General features: G+C 36.5%; 1 protein-coding gene across 1 annotated transcript in view; it reads left to right on the forward strand.

The window, feature by feature from the left end:
- The window catches only part of DCDC1 (doublecortin domain containing 1), a 337,965-nt gene that overhangs the window by 288,411 nt on the left and 30,191 nt on the right, over window positions 1-19,363 (forward strand). The window contains exons 23-29 of the mRNA XM_063318002.1: window positions 632-767; window positions 1,673-1,832; window positions 13,930-14,088; window positions 15,557-15,760; window positions 16,354-16,468; window positions 17,931-18,098; window positions 18,755-18,940. Of these exons, the coding sequence (XP_063174072.1) occupies window positions 632-767; window positions 1,673-1,832; window positions 13,930-14,088; window positions 15,557-15,760; window positions 16,354-16,468; window positions 17,931-18,098; window positions 18,755-18,940 (1,128 nt within the window). The remainder of the gene's footprint in view (window positions 1-631; window positions 768-1,672; window positions 1,833-13,929; window positions 14,089-15,556; window positions 15,761-16,353; window positions 16,469-17,930; window positions 18,099-18,754; window positions 18,941-19,363) is intronic.

Consider the following 19,363-nt stretch of genomic DNA (forward strand, 5'->3'; position numbering starts at 1 on the left):
TTATACTATTACCCACAAATTCAGTAGTTTTCACTGACTATAACCCATAACAAAACTGAGAAAAATAAATTACCTGTCCCTGTGCTTATCTTGTCACTATTTTAGAGATTTTTTACTATGGTTTCATGTATTTTCAATGTTTTCTAATGCAAATAAAGTTTTGCTGATCTGTACAGCTGTCTATTTGGAAAATTTATTTTACTTTTTGCTGAGGAGTTAGAATAATTTCTAGCAAATTTCTGTTCAAGATAAACTAATTTTCCCTTTACACTTGCATTATGCTCAGCTACTGGTAGATCTTCCATGTGGATCTTCTGCAGAAGACTTATAGACCATTTAGCTGTAAAATACTGTCAATACAGTAAGACAATTGAGGCATGCATGGAATTTTGCTAAGAACATGGACTCATCTGAAATAATTTACAGTATAATTTTGGGAAAGGCACTATTGCATAGTTCTGCAATATTAATAATCATTTTTGTTACTACTACTCCTATAGAAATACAATTATATTTATATTGAATCTGTGATCAAATTTGAATACCTGCTTCAGAAGAAAATGAATGATTTTATTTTAAAAAATGAAATAATTTGAATGTGAAACAAATTCAGCTCTCATTTTTTAAACAGCTTTACATATCATGTGGAGAGCAATGGATTGATCCACAGTGGACTATGGGTCAGCATAAGAAACGTCTCCAATGTAATAATTTAGCATCTGATATAATGGCTATGCGTGCATACTGTGTCATGAGGAACACAAAAAGTGAGCAAATTTCTTCTATGCTTTTTAAAAAAGGTTGTATATAATGGCATCCATCTAATAGTGTGTGTTTACCACCTGAACTGAAACCACTGGCAGACCCCTTTGTCCCATGTTGCATTTCATGTGGGTCATGCTTGGAAACAGGGGATTGTGATGTCAAATAATAAAGCAATACACTGACCCACCAGATAGCTTGAGGAATTTAAACTTTTTTTTTTTGCATCACAATATAAAAAGGAAATAGACAGAAGGATGGATGGACAAAGATGAGGACATGTTCCCATAATACAGTTAATTCACTCAGTCACTCATGCTGTCAGATCCCCTAATCAGGGGATCTGGTAGCATATATTCACATTAAATGGGATGAAAGTTGTGCTTTTGAGTACACAGAATAGTCAAGAACCTGGTATCCCATGACTCTTGTTCCAGGCTTTTCCACTACTCTATCCTTATTGGCCAGATAGGCACTGTCAGGGAGGTATGTTCTGTGCTTCCAGATTCTGTTATGGAAAGCCTTACTTTTTAAACTACTTTTTCACTGCTATTTCCCCCCAACCCCCATGGAAAGACTAAGTAGGCAAGATGGGGAACTGACTGGTGTTCTCATGACCCAGGTGATTAGGTGGAATTAGAATAATCCTTTTGAAGATTGGGTCTGTTTTAGGCTAAATCTAACTCCCCTGGAGGTTAGATCAATAGTTCAATTTACTCCTTTTTTGGTATTCAATGATCCAGGAAATACTGTGGTTGTGGATATATATATAGGTTAAAGACCTATAAATGTTCTATAACTTTTGCTGGAAATCTGACTTTAGATGATATTCTTATAATATATTGCTTATAGATAAGAAAACTCATCTGTACCTTGTTTTAAAACAAATATGTTTGAATTCATTTTCCAGATTTTGTTTTAGAAGTCAAGAATGACATTGTTGTTGGTGCCAAACTTTCTGTTGCAAGAGCTAGAGGGGAATTTGAAGGGAAAAAAGGTGTTGAAGAGCCAGAGAAAGAAAAATGTGAAGAGAGCATTGAAAAAATAAAAGATGGCACAGATAAATATCTGTAAGTGGTCCAAAGGAATAATCAGTACAACTACACTATGTGTAGTTACAAATATTCTTTTTTCAAGTCACTAACATTTTAGAAACAAACATTATTTTTTAAAAAAAATTAGTTGCAGCAATTATGATAAATACAGGCATACTTTCCAATCAGTTCTACAGTGCATGGTATATTATTCCATTATTTCCTGCTTACAGTTTGAAAACACTTAAATTATTTTTGCCTCTTGTGATAAATAGGAGAAAGCCACATTAAAAAAAAGTAGCCCTATTATTTTTAATGGTTCAAGCATAAATGAAGATTCCTGTACCTCTCTTTTACTACCTGGTAATTTTATTTTGTCCTGTTTATCTTGGATGGCTCAAATAAAAAGATGGTAGCCAAAAGTAATAGCTGAAAAATTGTATTTTTAATAACACGGGAAGAAATTTATTTATTTGTTTATTTGTCATATTTTTATTACTGCCCATCTCCCCCACTCAGGGGACCCTGGACGGTTCACAAATGAAATGAAAATAAGAATCTAAAATATTTGTAGCAATTATAATAAAAACACTTCAGGCAATTGCCATCATTTAAAGAACTGATTTCTATGTTCTTCACCAAGTTCTTTTTTACAAAACATTTTTTTTAATGTGAACAAAATTTACATATACAGTAGAAAAAATGAAAATAGTATGGAAGTACAGTTTGGGATAACACTATCACCTAGACGGCTAAAGTTTAGAGAGATGGGTTTTTCTTATTTTTTCCCTCATCTCTTCTAACAGTTACTCATTTCTAACCCCATTCCTCTCCTAGAATGGAATTGGGTTCCTTTCACTTTCAACATCTATCTCAAAGATCTGTACTGTGCAACATCCCAGAGCACGTTATTCCTGTACTGTGGGACTTGTGATTGACTTCCAACTCTGCCGAAGCACTGCAACGATAGTCTGCAGCTTTTCTTCTGCAGCTGTTCATGTGTGTGTGGTGGGGGTAGTTTGATAGAAATTCCCACTTCTTCAGAGGTCCCCAAAGGTGCTTTGCCTGCTATTTCTGGATGTTCTAAAGCTTTATTGCTCTCCCACACATTGGCTGCTTTTTGTTTTGTTTTTGTTCTGAGTAAATTGGCAGAAACAAGTAAAAATAACTAGCAAATAGTGGAACAAACTCTGTTGAGGAAAATCAGCACTGATGCTTGCAAAGGTACTGTAAATCCTGCCTCACCAACTTTCTAGAAGTATTGTATCAGCAGGCTTGTGGATGGGACTGATCTTGGTGGACTTTCAAAAACCTTTGATAAGTTCCTCAAGGCACTTGAGTAAACTTAATGGTCATGGGATTAAGAAGACCTATCCTTTTATGGAATGCTACCTGTTTGGGGGGAAAAAAACAGAATAAGAATGGGCAGTTTTTTTCAGCAGAGAGAATAAAAAGTAGAGTTCTTCAATAATCATGTTGGGATCAGTGTGCGTAAGTTGTTTATAACTTGCTTAGGGACCAGCAATAAGCTGGCAAGTTTGCAGATGTTACCAAAGTATTCTGGGTAGTGAGAACTAAAAGTGATTGGGAAGAACTACATACGGATCTGTTTAAACATGGTGACCCTAGCCAAATTTGAATGGCAATTTAAATATGTGTAAATTAAGGCATATTGGCATAAAATTACAACAACAATATGCATCAATTGGGAGTGAGCTCTCAGTAAGTAACCAGGAACAAGCTCTTGGAGTAATAGTGGACCTTTGGTGATGGGGGGGGAGTGTTGACTTTGAGCCTGGTGTTGACTCCTGGGAACTACCTGGCCTAGTCCCTGAAGTTTTCTTGGCAAGATTTCAGAAGTGGTTTCCATTGCCTCCTTCCTAGGGCTGAGAGAGTGTGACTGGCCCAAGGTGGAAGGTTTTCTGAGGGGGAAGAAGTGTCATTTCTATGTGCTGAGAGAACATTTTTTAGAAGGCAGGCGTATCTGCGGTGTTGACTCTGTATTTCCACATTCGGAGATATATCCTGTTACAGGTTTTATTTCCTTGGTAATTCTCTGTAAAACATTTTGTGACACATTGTTAGGAACTAAAATGTTTCTTAGCACATACCTTAGGAAAATGTTCTTTATTCAACATTGAAACTGTCTTGTGTTATGTTCGCATTTATATTTTATAGATACTGCATAAATATCAATAAATGCTCCATGCATTCATTTTTATATGAATATGTGAAAGAAATGCACTTTATATGATAGAACTATTGTTGCTCATGAGTGAATCAAAAACCTACAAACCTGTTTGGTCAGAGTTCACAAAGGGAATGAAAAACAGAGGGTATGTATTTGTGAAGAATGATTGATTATCCTACTAGTATCTCCTTACCCAGCTTCTGAAAAATTATTGTTTGTGCACCACCACAGTGGAAGAATGCTGAAGGTAGAAATGAGAATATCCATTGAAAATACAAATATAAAAACATATTGCATTAATTCCGTTGCACGATAGATGGCACTGTTGTTTTCTGAAATATTAAAAAAGACTTGCCGGCATTAGAAATAATTCTTTTAGAAGTGATGAGCCCTTGCTATCTTATAGAGTATTTGCTATCCCAGAGATATTAAGACCAGGTCAACACATGATACTTCACTGATGATGAACTACTCATGTTAGTGTCAATAATACATAATGCATTATCTCCATCTGTTCTAACTTATAGATAAAGCCTTAGGAAATCACAGGTTTGATCATTACACTACGGATGTTACAAGAAGGCATATTTCTCCAAAGCTCTGAATACAGGGAATACTGTGATTTCTCTCTCTTGCAGAAGAAAAGTGGCTCCCCACTACTTTGACTTACTCTGTTGGGGTGCCTTTAAAAACAACTTGGAAATCATCCAGAAGGCAGCTGTTCGCATACTCTCCAAAACCTGTTCTTAGGAGCACGTTACACCCATGCTATGGGCCCTATCAATAAGCTACCAGGCACAATTTAAAGCGCTAATTTCAACCTATAAAAAGTATGTGAGCTTCAGGACTACATTCTCCACCTAGAATAGCCCCGGCTTATGCAATTTTCTGGGAGAAGCAGCTGGCGGTTTCCCACTTTTGGGAGGTGAGGGGGTCAAGGCCAGGTGGCACTGCTCCCGGGTGGCCCCTCGGAATGGCCTCCCACTTGAAATTAGATCGGCTTGCTTCCTCACTGCCTTCTGCAAACAGCTTATAAACACTTTTTTAGTACAGTGTTTAGGGACTGACATCATTGATTGTTATTTTTTTGTTTTTCCAATATCTTGCATTTTAAAATGTTTAATTTTTACTGTGGACATTTTAAATGTATACGTCTATATCTGTAAACCTCTGAGAGCCCTTAACTGGATTACAGCAGGATGTAATGTGACTGAAATAAATACATTTTTAAAAATGTGCTATGGTTAGATATGGAACAAGGGATACTGCAACAGCAAGCTGGATCCAAGAACAGAAGACCCACTTTCAGAAAGGGAGCCATGGTCCTATAAATGCTTTCTGCTGGAAAGAGGGGGTAAAATAAGAACTATTGCCAATTCTTCTATTGCCAGTTCTTTGCCTTTTGCAGCCTCAGTTATCACTCCAAAATATCACTCCAAGATTGTTATTCTGGAACAGATTTTGGAGGGCAAAGGTAGATGCAAGGGAAAGAAGAATGAATAAAAATCTTGTTCCTCATTTCAGTGGTGGAACCAACCAGTTCATGCAACTCCACATCAATCAATGAAACAAACACAGTTTAAAAGACAGAAGAAGTATGATGTGGGTTTTAGAATATGATTCCCGGAAGAAAGCTTCATTGTTTTTTCCAAGTTTTTTTTGGTCTACAGTTTGGGCACATCCAATGAAATTGCAGCAGAAGAAAGGATTTTTTTTTTTTAAGATTGCAGTCCAATTGGAATTCTTTGCTCTTAATATCCACTAACAAATTTTATCATATGCTGTTTTGTTCCAGTTAGCCTTTATTTTATCAGGTAGAATTTTTTTTAAATCAACCAGCTGGACATGTATTCTATGCTATCTTCTTATTTTGAGGATTTTTATTGTATCATGAAGTTGGCTTTAACAATTGTAAGCCATAATGAGTAATAAGCACACATTACAAAGACAGTATATGAGCTTTTATTTAATTAAGCGGTTTTCTGTAGCCCTTCCACACCCAAGTGCTACATTGACTCAAGATCAGCATTATGTTCCTGTGTTCCCAAAACACCATCAGGCTTCTAAAGTGAATCAGATGAGCTGTTACTCTAGAGAATATACTGTGAATCTGTTTTCTCTGGAGCTGCAAGGTTGCCCATTGACAAAAACTTCTAACTCCTAGGATTCATCCCCCCTTCAGAAGTCAATGTGCCAGACACTTTCTTGCTGTCCCTTAATTCTTCTTGATTCATCTGCTCCCTTGCTATCAATGTTTTTTTTTTTCCCTTGCTATGCAACAGACATGGCAAGCTATAGCGTATCTGGTGAGAGAGGAGCACTGACAAAGCACAGATTTTTGCACAGTATCATTGATGGTTGCTATGAGTACAGTAACAATGGTTTGGGGAAGAAGAATGGTGACTTCTGTGGCTATTTGGAAATGCCTCATATATGATTCAAAGGACTTACTTCCTGAGAAAAGAACTGGGTTCTGTAAAAGAATGGCTTTAATGTGTATAAAATTTAAGTTGGGATCCTATGTGTGCTTAGAAGTTCAACATTTTAGTGAAATAACCAAGATTAATCTTCCAGCTAATGCATTGTGATTGTGAAGCATAAGAATTTTTCCTTTAAATATTTTCAATCATAATGTCACACGGAAGATTTACTAATTTTTCTATGTGCATGGTCTGCCACAGACAACGTATTGGATCAATGTTTACTTAAAATATTTTTAAAAATGACATTCGTGTGATTGGAGATTCCTCCTCCCAAATGCAAACTCTGAACTGGACTGGGACCTACTAACTGCAACAAAAAATAGCTTGCAAATAAAAACAATCACTATAAGTTCCTTATCCTGAAGTTTTGGGTTGACTAAAATGAAAGATGTTTCAGAAAGCTTTGTTTCCTTTTATTGATTGTATATTAAACTTAGTGTGTGTAGATGTGTGTATACATACTGTACATATGGACTACTGAAATCTCTCTGACTCTCTTTCAGCAGATTTCCCAAGTTTACAGAATGTAGCTACCTTTTTGCCAACCAAAGTTTTTCACTGACAAAAACAGAAGTAAACACATTTCATTTGGGAATTATTGTGGCCCAAGGGTCTGTTTATCTACACTACATTACACTTCCCCTCCCTCCCCCTACACACACACACACTTTATAGCCAGTTAACTGTAATGGCGTTCTAAAAAATATTCTGAAAAATATTGTTTAGTGAGATACTGAGATTTCTCTATTAGAGAGTCTTGTCCTCTCCAACAAAATTTCCTGCTTCTCCAAGTAAAGAAAATGATAGTTCAAGTTATTAACAGGTGGGCAGCTCTGCATGCCCTCTCCATACCCTTCCAGGTTAGCTTCACATCCCTTCGGTCCCACAACAGCATTTTGCTTGACAGCTAAGCCAATTTCCAGCTCATCTGCATTCTATTTGAATCTATTGTTGAGCTAGTTTGTTTGTTAGGATGCTGTGGTCGAGCTTGTGGGGGGAGTCATTTCCTCAACTATGCAGACTTTTGCCTCAATCTGCCTCCTGGCTGTTAGGCTGTAATCATATTAGTAGATTTTTTACATTGGAAATGGAAAAGGAAGCTTAACTGTTGTAGAGCTTAATTAATTTTTTTCTCTCTCTCTCTCTCACTCACACACATTAAAAAACCCTCTATAATAGTATGCGTGTGTGTATGTATGTATGTATGTATGGGTATGTGTGTATACACACACACACACACACACACACACCCATACATACATACACAAATTTAAATTGCAATGAAGGATGTGAACGTAATGAATGTGAATGAGAGTGTAAATAATGCATCTTACTTTCTTTTACCATAGGGTAGGAGGAGTGGTTTTCTTGTTGCTATTGGAAAAGGACATAAATTTGTTCCCCTTGTTCTCAGTGCTGTGAAACTGGCAGCAGTAAAAATAATCTCAGATGATCTTCAGTATGAAAGTACTTTTCCTGTTGCAGATATACCCAGAGTATTGGATGTGGACCTTGAAATCCAAGTTTCAAACTGTTGCTCTTATCATAGTTATTTAGTACATTTAAAAAAAATAATGAGAAAATGAAAACACTGGCATTCAGAACAGGAACTAAATAAATAGCTTACTGCTCAGAAAGCTTTTACCTAAGATAAAAAAGAGAAGAGGAATAATACAAAATCAGACGGAGAGAAACTTTAAACTGGGAAGACTAATGAAACCGATTTATTGGAATTGTAAAGATATAATACCACTACAGTTAAGTTGAATATTGCCCTGCTGGCCAAAAACCCATGTAGTAGTATTTTTAAAAAACTCTTACAGCATATTGAAGGCATCAAGTAATTTGAAGATCTAGTGATATCCAGGCTACCCCTCCCTACCTGAAAACATGACTGTTCAGAAAGGTGTTTGGGGACAAGTAAGAACATGCGATCCATGAATGGTGACACCTGAGATTGATTTATTGCAATTATATTAATTTATTTTTCTTCTTAATACAGTAATCTGTCTCCAGAAATGGAGAAGCATGTAAGTGGCAGAAACAAACTATGCATTTTTAATTTTTTTAACATTATGGTTTTAAATGTTGTGCTTTAAACGCTGTGTTTAATTATCTTGTGGAGTCCTTGGTGATCTCTGAGCTTGGTTGTTTGCTTGCAGACATTTCAGTATCCAAACAGGTAATATCATCGGTGTGAGTGAGTGTGGGGTTTGCTGCCTAATTATTTTAATTATCATGCTGGCCATTTTGAGTATTTTTAAATAGACAATTAAATATTTAATATTTAATATATTTATATTTAATATATTTAATATAATAAATATTTTAATATTAAATATTTTAAACCAATAGTAATGTACAATTGATATATATCTATAGATATATCTATAATATATCTAATATATCTATGCCCATATATTTAACAATGCATCTAACTCCAAAAGTTCCATAGTGTATTTCTAGTTGGTATAGTTGGTATAGGCTTACAATTAATACGTTAGGAAAACAATTTTGTGCTACAAGAAGCATCCCACTGTCTAGCTATTCTCACTCCTACTCCTAGCACATCCCAGTTTTCTATTTGTGCTTGGTTGCGGCTTTTAAAATATGCCTTTTCCCTACTTGTCTAAAGTCTGGTTCCTGTTCCGTCAAGCAGACTGACACTGGCTTAACAAAGCCTGATACATTTTGACTAAGATACATTTCTTGAAGTATCTGTTTTTGTGAGTCTATCTGTCATGAGTGAGGATGGCGAGCAGGGGGCTCCCATCCAGGCTGTAAAGCGCATGCGTAGCACTGAGGAATTAGGTGGCCATTCAAAGAGACACAGATCGGGCCCGCCTTAGTCTTTGGGGTTTATATGTCTGGGTTTTCCCACGCTTCTTCAGTTTGTTAGGATTCTCTGTTATGTAGCAGTAATAAAACACTAGAGACCTATTCCTTGTCTCAGGGTGGTTCCTGGCTGTTAGGACACTATCAGAGAAATACCTTTTTTTTTTTTTGGTCATTTTTAACAGATACCACTCTGAAGAATAATTCAAATCACAGATATTTGCTGTTGTAAACCATTATTCATTATTCATTATTCAGCAAAGGATCGTTACCTTGTCGTGGTGCTGGAGCTTGAGCACCTCAATGATGCCATGAGCTAAACCGTGAAGGGCCACCCAAGACGGGAAGGTCATGACAGAGAGGTCAGACTAAATGCGATCCCTGGGGAAGGTAATGGCAACCCACCTCAGTATTCTTGCCGTGAAAACTAAATGGATCAGTACAACCAGAGATATGTCGGTATACCATCGGAAGATGAGACCCCCAGGTCGGAAGATGGTCAAAATGCTACTGGGGAGGAACAGAGGATGAGCTCAACTAGCCCCAGACGTGATGACGCAACTAGCTCAAAGCCGAAAGGACGGCTAGCGGCCGACGGTGCTGGTGGTGAACGGCGAATCCGATGTTCTAAGGATCAACACACCATCGGAACCTGGAATGTAAGATCTATGAGCCAGGGCAAATTGGATGTGGTTATTGGTGAGATGTCAAGATTAAAGATAGACATTCTGGGCGTCAGTGAACTGAAATGGACTGGAATGGGCCACTTCACATCAAATGACCACCAGATCTACTACTGCGGACAAGAGGACCACAGAAGAAATGGAGTAGCCTTCATAATTAATAGTAAAGTGGCTAAAGCAGTGCTTGGATACAACCCAAAAAATGATAGAATGATCTCAATTCGAATTCAGGGCAAGCCATCTAACATCACAGTGATCCAAATATATGCCCCAACCACAAATGCTGAAGAAGCTGAAGTAGAGCAGTTCTATGAGGATCTGCAGCACCTACTGGACAATACACCTAAAAGAGGTGTTATTTTCATCACAGGAGACTGGAATGCTAAGGTGGGCAGTCAAATGACACCTCGAATTACAGGTAAGTATGGCCTGGGAGAACAAAACGAAGCAGGACACAGGCTGATAGAATTTTGCCAAGACAATTCACTCTGCATAACAAACACTCTCTTCCAACAACCTAAGAGACGGCTTTATACATGGACTTCACCAGATGGACAACACCGAAATCAGATTGATTACATCCTTTGCAGCCAAAGGTGGCGGACATCTGTACAGTCGGTAAAAACAAGGCCTGGAGCTGACTGTAGTTCAGATCACGAACTTCTTCTTGCACAATTTAGGATCAGACTAAAGAGATTAGGGAAGACCCACAGATCAGCTAGATATGAGCTCACTAATATTCCTAAGGAATATGCAGTGGAGGTGAAGAATAGATTTAAGGGACTGGACTTAGTAGATAGGGTCCCGGAAGAACTCTGGACAGAAGTTGGCAGCATTGTTCAGGAGGCGGCAACAAAATACATCCCAAAGAAAGAGAAAACCAAGAAGGCAAAATGGCTGTCTGCTGAGACACTAGAAGTAGCCCAAGAAAGAAGGAAAGCAAAAGGCAACAGTGATAGGGGGAGATATGCCCAATTAAATGCAAAATTCCAGAGGTTAGTCAGAAGAGATAAGGAATTATTTTTAAACAAGCAATGCGCGGAAGTGGAAGAAGACAATAGAATAGGAAGGACAAGAGACCTCTTCCAGAAAATTAGAAACATTGGAGGTAAATTCCAGGCAAAAATGGGTATGATCAAAAACAAAGATGGCAAGGACCTAACAGAAGAAGAAGAGATCAAGAAAAGGTGGCAAGAATATACAGAAAACCTGTATAGGAAGGATAACAATATCGGGGATAGCTTTGACAGTGTGGTCAGTGAGCTAGAGCCAGACATCCTGAAGAGTGAGGTTGAGTGGGCCTTAAGAAGCATTGCTAATAACAAGGCAACAGGAGACGACGGCATCCCAGCTGAACTGTTCAAAATCTTGCAAGATGATGCTGTCAAGGTAATGCATGCTATATGCCAGCAAATTTGGAAAACACAAGAATGGCCATCAGACTGGAAAAAATCAACTTATATCCCCATACCAAAAAAGGGAAACACTAAAGAATGTTCAAACTATCGAACAGTGGCACTCATTTCACATGCCAGTAAGGTAATGCTCAAGATCCTGCAAGGTAGACTTCAGCAGTTCATGGAGCGAGAATTGCCAGACGTACAAGCTGGGTTTAGAAAAGGCAGAGGAACTAGAGACCAAATTGCCAATATCCGCTGGATAATGGAAAAAGCCAGGGAGTTTCAGAAAAACATCTATTTCTGTTTTATTGACTATTCTAAAGCCTTTGACTGTGTGGACCATAACAAATTGTGACAAGTTCTTAGTGGTATGGGGATACCAAGTCATCTTGTCTGCCTCCTGAAGAATCTGTATAACGACCAAGTAGCAACAGTAAGAACAGACCACGGAACAACAGACTGGTTTAAGATTGGGAAAGGAGTACGGCAGGGCTGTATACTCTCACCCTACCTATTCAACTTGTATGCAGAACACATCATGCGACAAGCTGGCCTTGAGGAATCCAAGGCTGGAGTTAAAATCTCTGGAAGAAGCATTAACAATCTCAGATATGCAGATGATACCACTTTGATGGCTGAAAGTGAAGAGGAACTGAGGAGCCTTATGATGAAGGTGAAAGAAGAAAGTGCAAAAGCTGGTTTGCAGCTAAACCTCAAAAAAACCAAGATTATGGCAACCAGCTTGATTGATAACTGGCAAATAGAGGGAGAAAATGTAGAAGCAGTGAAAGACTTTGTATTCCTAGGTGCAAAGATTACTGCAGATGCTGACTGCAGTCAGGAAATCAGAAGACGCTTAATCCTTGGAAGAAGAGCAATGACAAATCTCGATAAAATAGTTAAGAGCAGAGACATCACACTGACAACAAAGGCCCGCATAGTTAAAGCAATGGTGTTCCCTGTAGTAACATATGGCTGCGAGAGCTGGACCATAAGGAAGGCTGAGCGAAGGAAGATCGATGCTTTTGAACTGTGGTGTTGGAGGAAAATTCTGAGAGTGCCTTGGACTGCAAGAAGATCCAACCAGTCCATCCTCCAGGAAATCAAGCCAGACTGCTCACTTGAGGGAGTGATATTAAAGGCAAAACTGAAATACTTTGGCCACATAATGAGAAGACAGGACACCCTGGAGAAGATGCTGATGCTAGGGAGAGTGGAAGGCAAAAGGAAGAGGGGCCGACCAAGGGCAAGATGGATGGATGATATTCTAGAGGTGACGGACTCGTCCCTGGGGGAGCTGGGGGTGTTGACGACCGACAGGAAGCTCTGGCGTGGGCTGGTCCATGAAGTCACGAAGAGTCGGAAGCGACTAAACGAATAAACAACAAAACCATTATTATGCTTATCTCCATTATTGTTATTGGTTCAATTTCACTTCACCCCACTATTTTCAACATTTTTTTCCTCTCCTCTGTCCTCGGTAATGAGAATAACCCTTAACCCTTCTATGAAGTAAAAATAGGCTATGATGGTATACGCATCACAAAGATTTCTCATTTTAAGATACACCACCATTGTTTTTAGCTGTAAGGAATTGGGTTTACTAAAATAAAAAGTGTCTTAGCCCTTTTCTGAGGTTCTCTCCCTTCTTTTTGCCTTCTATTTTCAGTTCTACCCTTGTTTTCTTTCTAAAATATAGGAGTAATAGCTAGTGCTTTATGCAAGACAGAATGAAAGCATGTAGGTTTATACTGTAATTCTGCTCACTGAATCCTATCGTTGATAGTCTTAGAAACTATAAAATGAGTAAGTATTGGCTATTACACCGTCCTTAGATCTGTTTGTAATGGTTGCCCAGCCCAAATACTCAGACTCACAAGAGGTTGCTAAATGAAATCTGATTTATTAGGGAACTTAGGACAAATACAGAGAAAGCTGAGAATGAGCAAAAGCGTGCCAAATACAAACTTAAAACCCCCGTTGCAAACATACCCCGCCTCCCTACCAGCAGCGCCGCCCGTCCCAGGTGCTGGTAATCGTCAGACCTGCTAGCCTGGGAAAGTAACCTTGAACACAAGAGATAACCCAAATACATTCCAAAATCACAGCCAAGAGATAAACCACTCCCATCCTCCCATCAAAGATGAAACACGCATCCAGCTAATGACATGCGAAACGTTACAATGTATCAAACACATTGAAACGGCGAACATGACACTGTTATATAAATCACATTGGCCATAGTCTCCCATATAGTTTATTTGTCAGTCATCTCAGTGGATTTAAGGCACCTAATTAAATGTTTCAGTCCAAATGTTTATGAAACTCAAATTCTGATTCATACTAAAATAAACACTGTAGTGCTTTAACCTGTTATGCTCCTTGCGAAACTCAGTTTTAATCAAAGATTCAAATCTCTATGAAAAACATTCACTGGTAATAAGTATTAATGCTATGAATTTTATTATTTATTTATTTATTTGTCAGGTATACCACCTCAACCACCAGAGTAACGCTTAATGGACTTTTATATCTTTCCAGAAATTCACACATAAGGTCACATCTTAAAGCAGAAGCATATTATAAACCTACAAAATATATCTGGCAGAAAGGTTCCTTTGATTTTGATGAGGACTGCAACTTTCAGAAGGAAAAAGATGAGCAGTTCTTTGAAGATGCAGAGTTATATAAAAAATACAGGTCAGTTATTTATATTTGTGCATGGTGAATTAATTTTATTAATTTTGTTTCTTTTTATTATTGCAACATTTTAAAAATTGCACATATTACAATTATGAGGGTACCATGTTTTAATAAGAGAACATCATCCAAAACAGTGTTTCTGGTATGATTTTCCTTATATCAAACTTGCTCAGATTATATTAAAATAATACTATGCTCTAAGTTGATACTAATTCACTTAAATTGATAGTGTCAGGTTGAAGGTTAAGTGCTTAATACAAAGTTTCAGTTCTACTCTGATGCAACAAATTCGAGTGAAAATTAAATCTTTTGAATAAGCAGTTAAGACATTCACTACATAATTAGAATTAGGCAAAAATCTAGTACTTTATTCTACCACTACTCTGAGCAGATATTTTAATAAATACATATTATCTTAGTGCCATCTATATAAACACATAGATGTTTATCTTAGTGCCATGTTATGTAAACACACAGATGGCACTAAGATAAGTCTGAACACTTGAATTATCAGCATGCTGAGATAGAGATTAGTCCATTATATTTCTGACAAATGTTAAATCAAACAAAAGAAAAAATCCATCTCTCTCCCCACTCCCTGTTTTCTAAGTCTGATGGACAAGAGATACAGCTTTATCTTATTTTGAAGTAGGAGATACGGTTGCTTTCTGTAGATCTCTCAACTTCAGATTCTTAATACTCCTTTAATAATTTTTAAGAGCTCTACCACTACCAGGTTCTGATGCACTAAGAAAATGTGAACATTATAATATCTTAAAATGAAAAAAAAAATCATTGGACATAGGCTTGTAAAAGACAATAAGGGAAAGAAAATTGTGTGAAAATCCAATAATTGTCTAAAGGAACAGTGAACATGTAATGTGACGTAATCTATTTAGCATTCCATTGATTTCACGTTTCACAAGAGTTTGAGGAGGTCTTCCTTATTTTTTTGCCAGCTCACTGTCACATATCTTATGAGCTTTATTTACTTTGTATAGAACAGTATGTCCTAGTGTAATTATTTTAAAAATCAAAGCAAGCTGGAAAGACTTTGGGCCTGTATCCAAACATCTTTCTTAGTTGCTACATTTCATATAAACATGGTGGAACATAATATCACCCCCAGAAAGATGGCATTTACTCCTGCCAGCTGTTTAGAAAACTGTTTTATAAGATTCAGTCAATAAATTTATGCTTTTCTCAAGATCGTAGTGTTGGAAACGGCCATTTGGGTCACTGAGCTTGATGCAGAAATCCAAAGGAAAGACAGATTCAGTCTGTCTAGTTTTAGGCTTTTCATTCCACATCTTCATATAATCAGCCATCCAATTTTCCAACATCTGTGCCCAGTTCCTTTGAATTCTTATTTATTTTTGATTTCACACATTTGGTTTGCTTTATACTTTGTTGCTGTTAGAATATAATGTAGTGTGCACAGGGTATTTATTTTTGTTGATCTCAGGCATCAACCAAAACTGCCTGAAGAACTGCAGAAAGCCCACCATCAACAGTTTGAATTCAGAAATGGGAAGATCATCAACTGCAGTTTTCCAAATCTTGTACTGGGTGTAGAGAATACTGATCTTCATTCTGGCTCTGACGTGGTTTTGTTGGAAAAGAAGTGTGATGATATCAAGCAACATTGGATATGGAAGGAGGAAAGCAGGTACATTTCTATGTATTAGAAATATGATGGAAGTTCAAGGATTGCATTATTCCCAGAAGGACCTTCAGTCAAGCTTGGACACTTTTCCATTTGATGTGTTCTTGAATAATACTTGTGGCGTGTTTCTTCTTCAAGTTAATTCTGAAGTTATCTGAAATCTCTCAGAATGAAAGCCCAGAAAAATGTTTTTTTTAAAAAACAGCCAAAATCATATAACCTATAATTACCGAAGTCTTACATTTTCATTTTAAATAACTACTTTTTTGGTCAAGATTTTGGCAAAACCTCCTACTTTCCATATGCTTTAGTAATATATGGTTAGGTAACTACAGTAACCATATATTTTTCCTTTTTCATCCTTATATCCATTTATCTCCTTTTCCTGTTATCCCCTTGCATCAAGTTCTAGATTAGGGTAAAAGGTTCCATTATGCTGCTGTTATCCCTTCCCTACTCTCTAGCAGAACTTTGGAGATGCAGTATAAACCTCTTGAGATGTATACAAAGCACCCTGTGATAAAATGAAGATAAATGCAAATGTCATTATTTTAAATAATCCTTTATTATTTCAGCCTCCAACTTTTTTTTTCTAGGTCCTTTCATCTTGTAATTGATCCAGATCTAGTGCTTGCGGTATCATTGCCCACTATACTGAATGGATATCCAAAATTTCCACTGGAAATACAAGGGTGTCCTGTTATCCTTCAGGTAAGTATCATGTGTTATTATAGATTTAAGTGTTATCACTGAATGTAACAAATTATTATTATTTTAAATCCACAAATTACAATTATATATGAACTATAGAAGTATAAACATTCCTATATTCTTATAATTCAGTAGCTGGGTTAAGCAACTTCATGTTCTCCAGATGTTTTGGACTAAACATAAGAAATACTAGTCCCCTAAATTGTTTACTTCTCTAATAAATAGCATGTTAAATTACTCTCATGCTCTGTGAGCTGAAATGAGAAATTAGTTTCAGCTTTCTTTTAAGATTGCTATGAAAGTCTTTGTATCCCTGCAGACCATCTTCTATAATTTCAACTTGCTATCAGTTCTTCTTTGTTCTCCTTTTTGTCTGGACAGTCCTTGCTTGCTGCCACCCCACTGACCCCTCATACTTTTTACACCAATGACTGCTCCTTGTCCAGATGACTGATTGGAGAGACTATGACAGAATTTTGCCCTTATTTAATTCCAGATAGATTCCCATCATCCGATCACATGTTATTACAGTAATGGCTGAGAAATATTCTACAGCATATTCTGAAAACCTCTGTTTCTGGATTTACTGCTCCAAATTTGCACACAGTAAACAATGCAGAGCTTATTTGTGTGTTCAATGTTTGATGGAAAGTCCATCTTTAATATTTCAGTCCTTTCTCTTTTATTTAATTTTATTTTTCATAAGGTTTTTCTCTATTATAAAAATTCATATTGTTTCTGGATTCAGTCAGGTCCCTACAATGCACAATAGTCCAAGTGTTATAAAACATACATAGCAGCACAGAAGGTTTATTTTTTATAGTTAATTCCAAAATCTTATAGTAAAAGTCAATATTCCAAATTTATCTGGATCCTTAATCCATTTATAACTTTCTTAGATCAAAATCTTATTTAGCTTTTGGCTGTTTATTTCAAATTCTTTAAGTTCTTAAGCATGTAATTAATTTTTTGTTTGTTCAGAGTTGAAGATAAACTCACCCAATGGAGACTTTTCAAACTTGTCATTTCGAAGGTCTCTAATAGCTTTAAGATAGTTAATAGGCAATTTCCAAAAGTGATTAGAAGGTGAGGTTTATGAACTTAATGTCCTTCAAATGGCTCTGCCACAACTGTGAGAAAGATAGCTGATCCCGTCATCTCCCAGCACTCAAACCTGTGGAAAACCACTGTCCTGCAGTCTCCTCATGAGGAGCAGCCATCCAGAGCACATGTGGGTGATCTCCCGTCCTCTTATCCAGAGAGGTTCCAAGGAACCAGTCTACTCTCTAGTTCCTTGGTCTTTGCCGTGGTTGTCAGCTCCACTTTCACAGAGTTCGCCATACATCCCCTGGAAGTCTGGAAGCAGGTACCATTGCTGACATTGTAACTAAGATAAAGAGGCAAATACCAGCTGAAAATTATTGAAAAAGAAAAGCAGGATTAATATTTTATGTTTTGACAGAAATACAAACAACATAAATATGGAGCTGCCAACCAAAAGTGGAATTTCACAGAAAGAAAAGTTTTTAATGCCTTTTACAGCACAATATTGGATCAAGAAATCACAGCAGCAAACTATGCTTCTATTTGCACATTTACTGTGGCCAAGACAGAGAAAATTGATCAACCAGTAAGTATTATTTGTTCTCAGTGAAGGAAAAGAAACATTTAACTCCACTAAGATGGATAATAATGAGATGATTTATCAAATATTCTTTTAATATTCTTTTAAAAACTCTAGATAAAAGTACCATGACTCATACACAATTGCTTGTAAATATGAAACATTATTTATATTCCATTCTAGTTCTGCATTAATCTGCTTTTCTTTAAAAATATTTTTAACTATACAGACATTTAAACAAAATTCAGATGTAGAATGCCCCTTGAAAGCATTTTCCAACAAAGTAGTCATTTCTAAAAATTCTTTTAAAATTCTTTTCTAAATATATTTAATCTTCTAATATACATATTCAGATGCATTTTGTTATATTTTTGAATCAAAAGTGCAACACAAAATTCAGAGAAGTAGACTGTTACGTTGCCTAATCAAGCTAAAGTAGAGATCTAAAAGTTACAGCATGCTTTGTTTCATAAATATATAGTTTTAAAATATTCTACTATCAGCTCAGATTACAGAATCTTACTAATATACACACAATTAAAAAAAACAGGAAATTGTGAAAACTAAATTTGAAATATTTGATATTTTAAAAAATAAATATGCAAAACTTAAAAGATTATTCTATTTAATTTAAAACTATTTTGACTATTTTTTAAAAATAGGGTTACTATTTTCTCTCACCATGTGGAAAGAAGAAAATAATGATATGTTTGGCTTGTGGAAGGACAATCAGAGGAAAGAAAGAACTGAAAAAATTGTTCCCTGGTACTATATTTTCCTGTGCCTCTGGGTTCCAGGAGAGAAATCATTTATCCATTTGTCCTTTTAAATGTGTTGATGTTAACAAGGTTGGTGAAGCCTATCACATATATATATTGGACATAAACAGATGACTGACCATATTATAACTTTATCTTTTAGATGGTTTTCAAATAGTGAAGTATTTGTACTTGAACATCAACATTATAATGAGTCGCTTGTTTTGGGAGAGGGGTGGCTATTTAAATTGGGTAAAGAAATAAATAAAAATTAAATACCATTTTTTTCTGGCTTTAATAGTGACTATTTTCTTTGGGCTAGTTATGAATCCAGATCATCGTCACAGGTTTTGTATTTATTTTGAAAGGAAAGTTATGCTGCATTTGCTAGGGAACATGTTCATCTTAAGCAGTTTTTTAAAGATTGTAGTGCTTAACTCTGATATTGAAAATGCTGAAATGAGTTGAAATCATGCTTGGATTAAATCCTGACCTTAACCATGCCTTCCTACC

The sequence above is a fragment of the Candoia aspera genome, chromosome 1 (genome assembly GCF_035149785.1).
Source record: "Candoia aspera isolate rCanAsp1 chromosome 1, rCanAsp1.hap2, whole genome shotgun sequence".
Taxonomy (NCBI): domain Eukaryota; kingdom Metazoa; phylum Chordata; class Lepidosauria; order Squamata; family Boidae; genus Candoia; species Candoia aspera.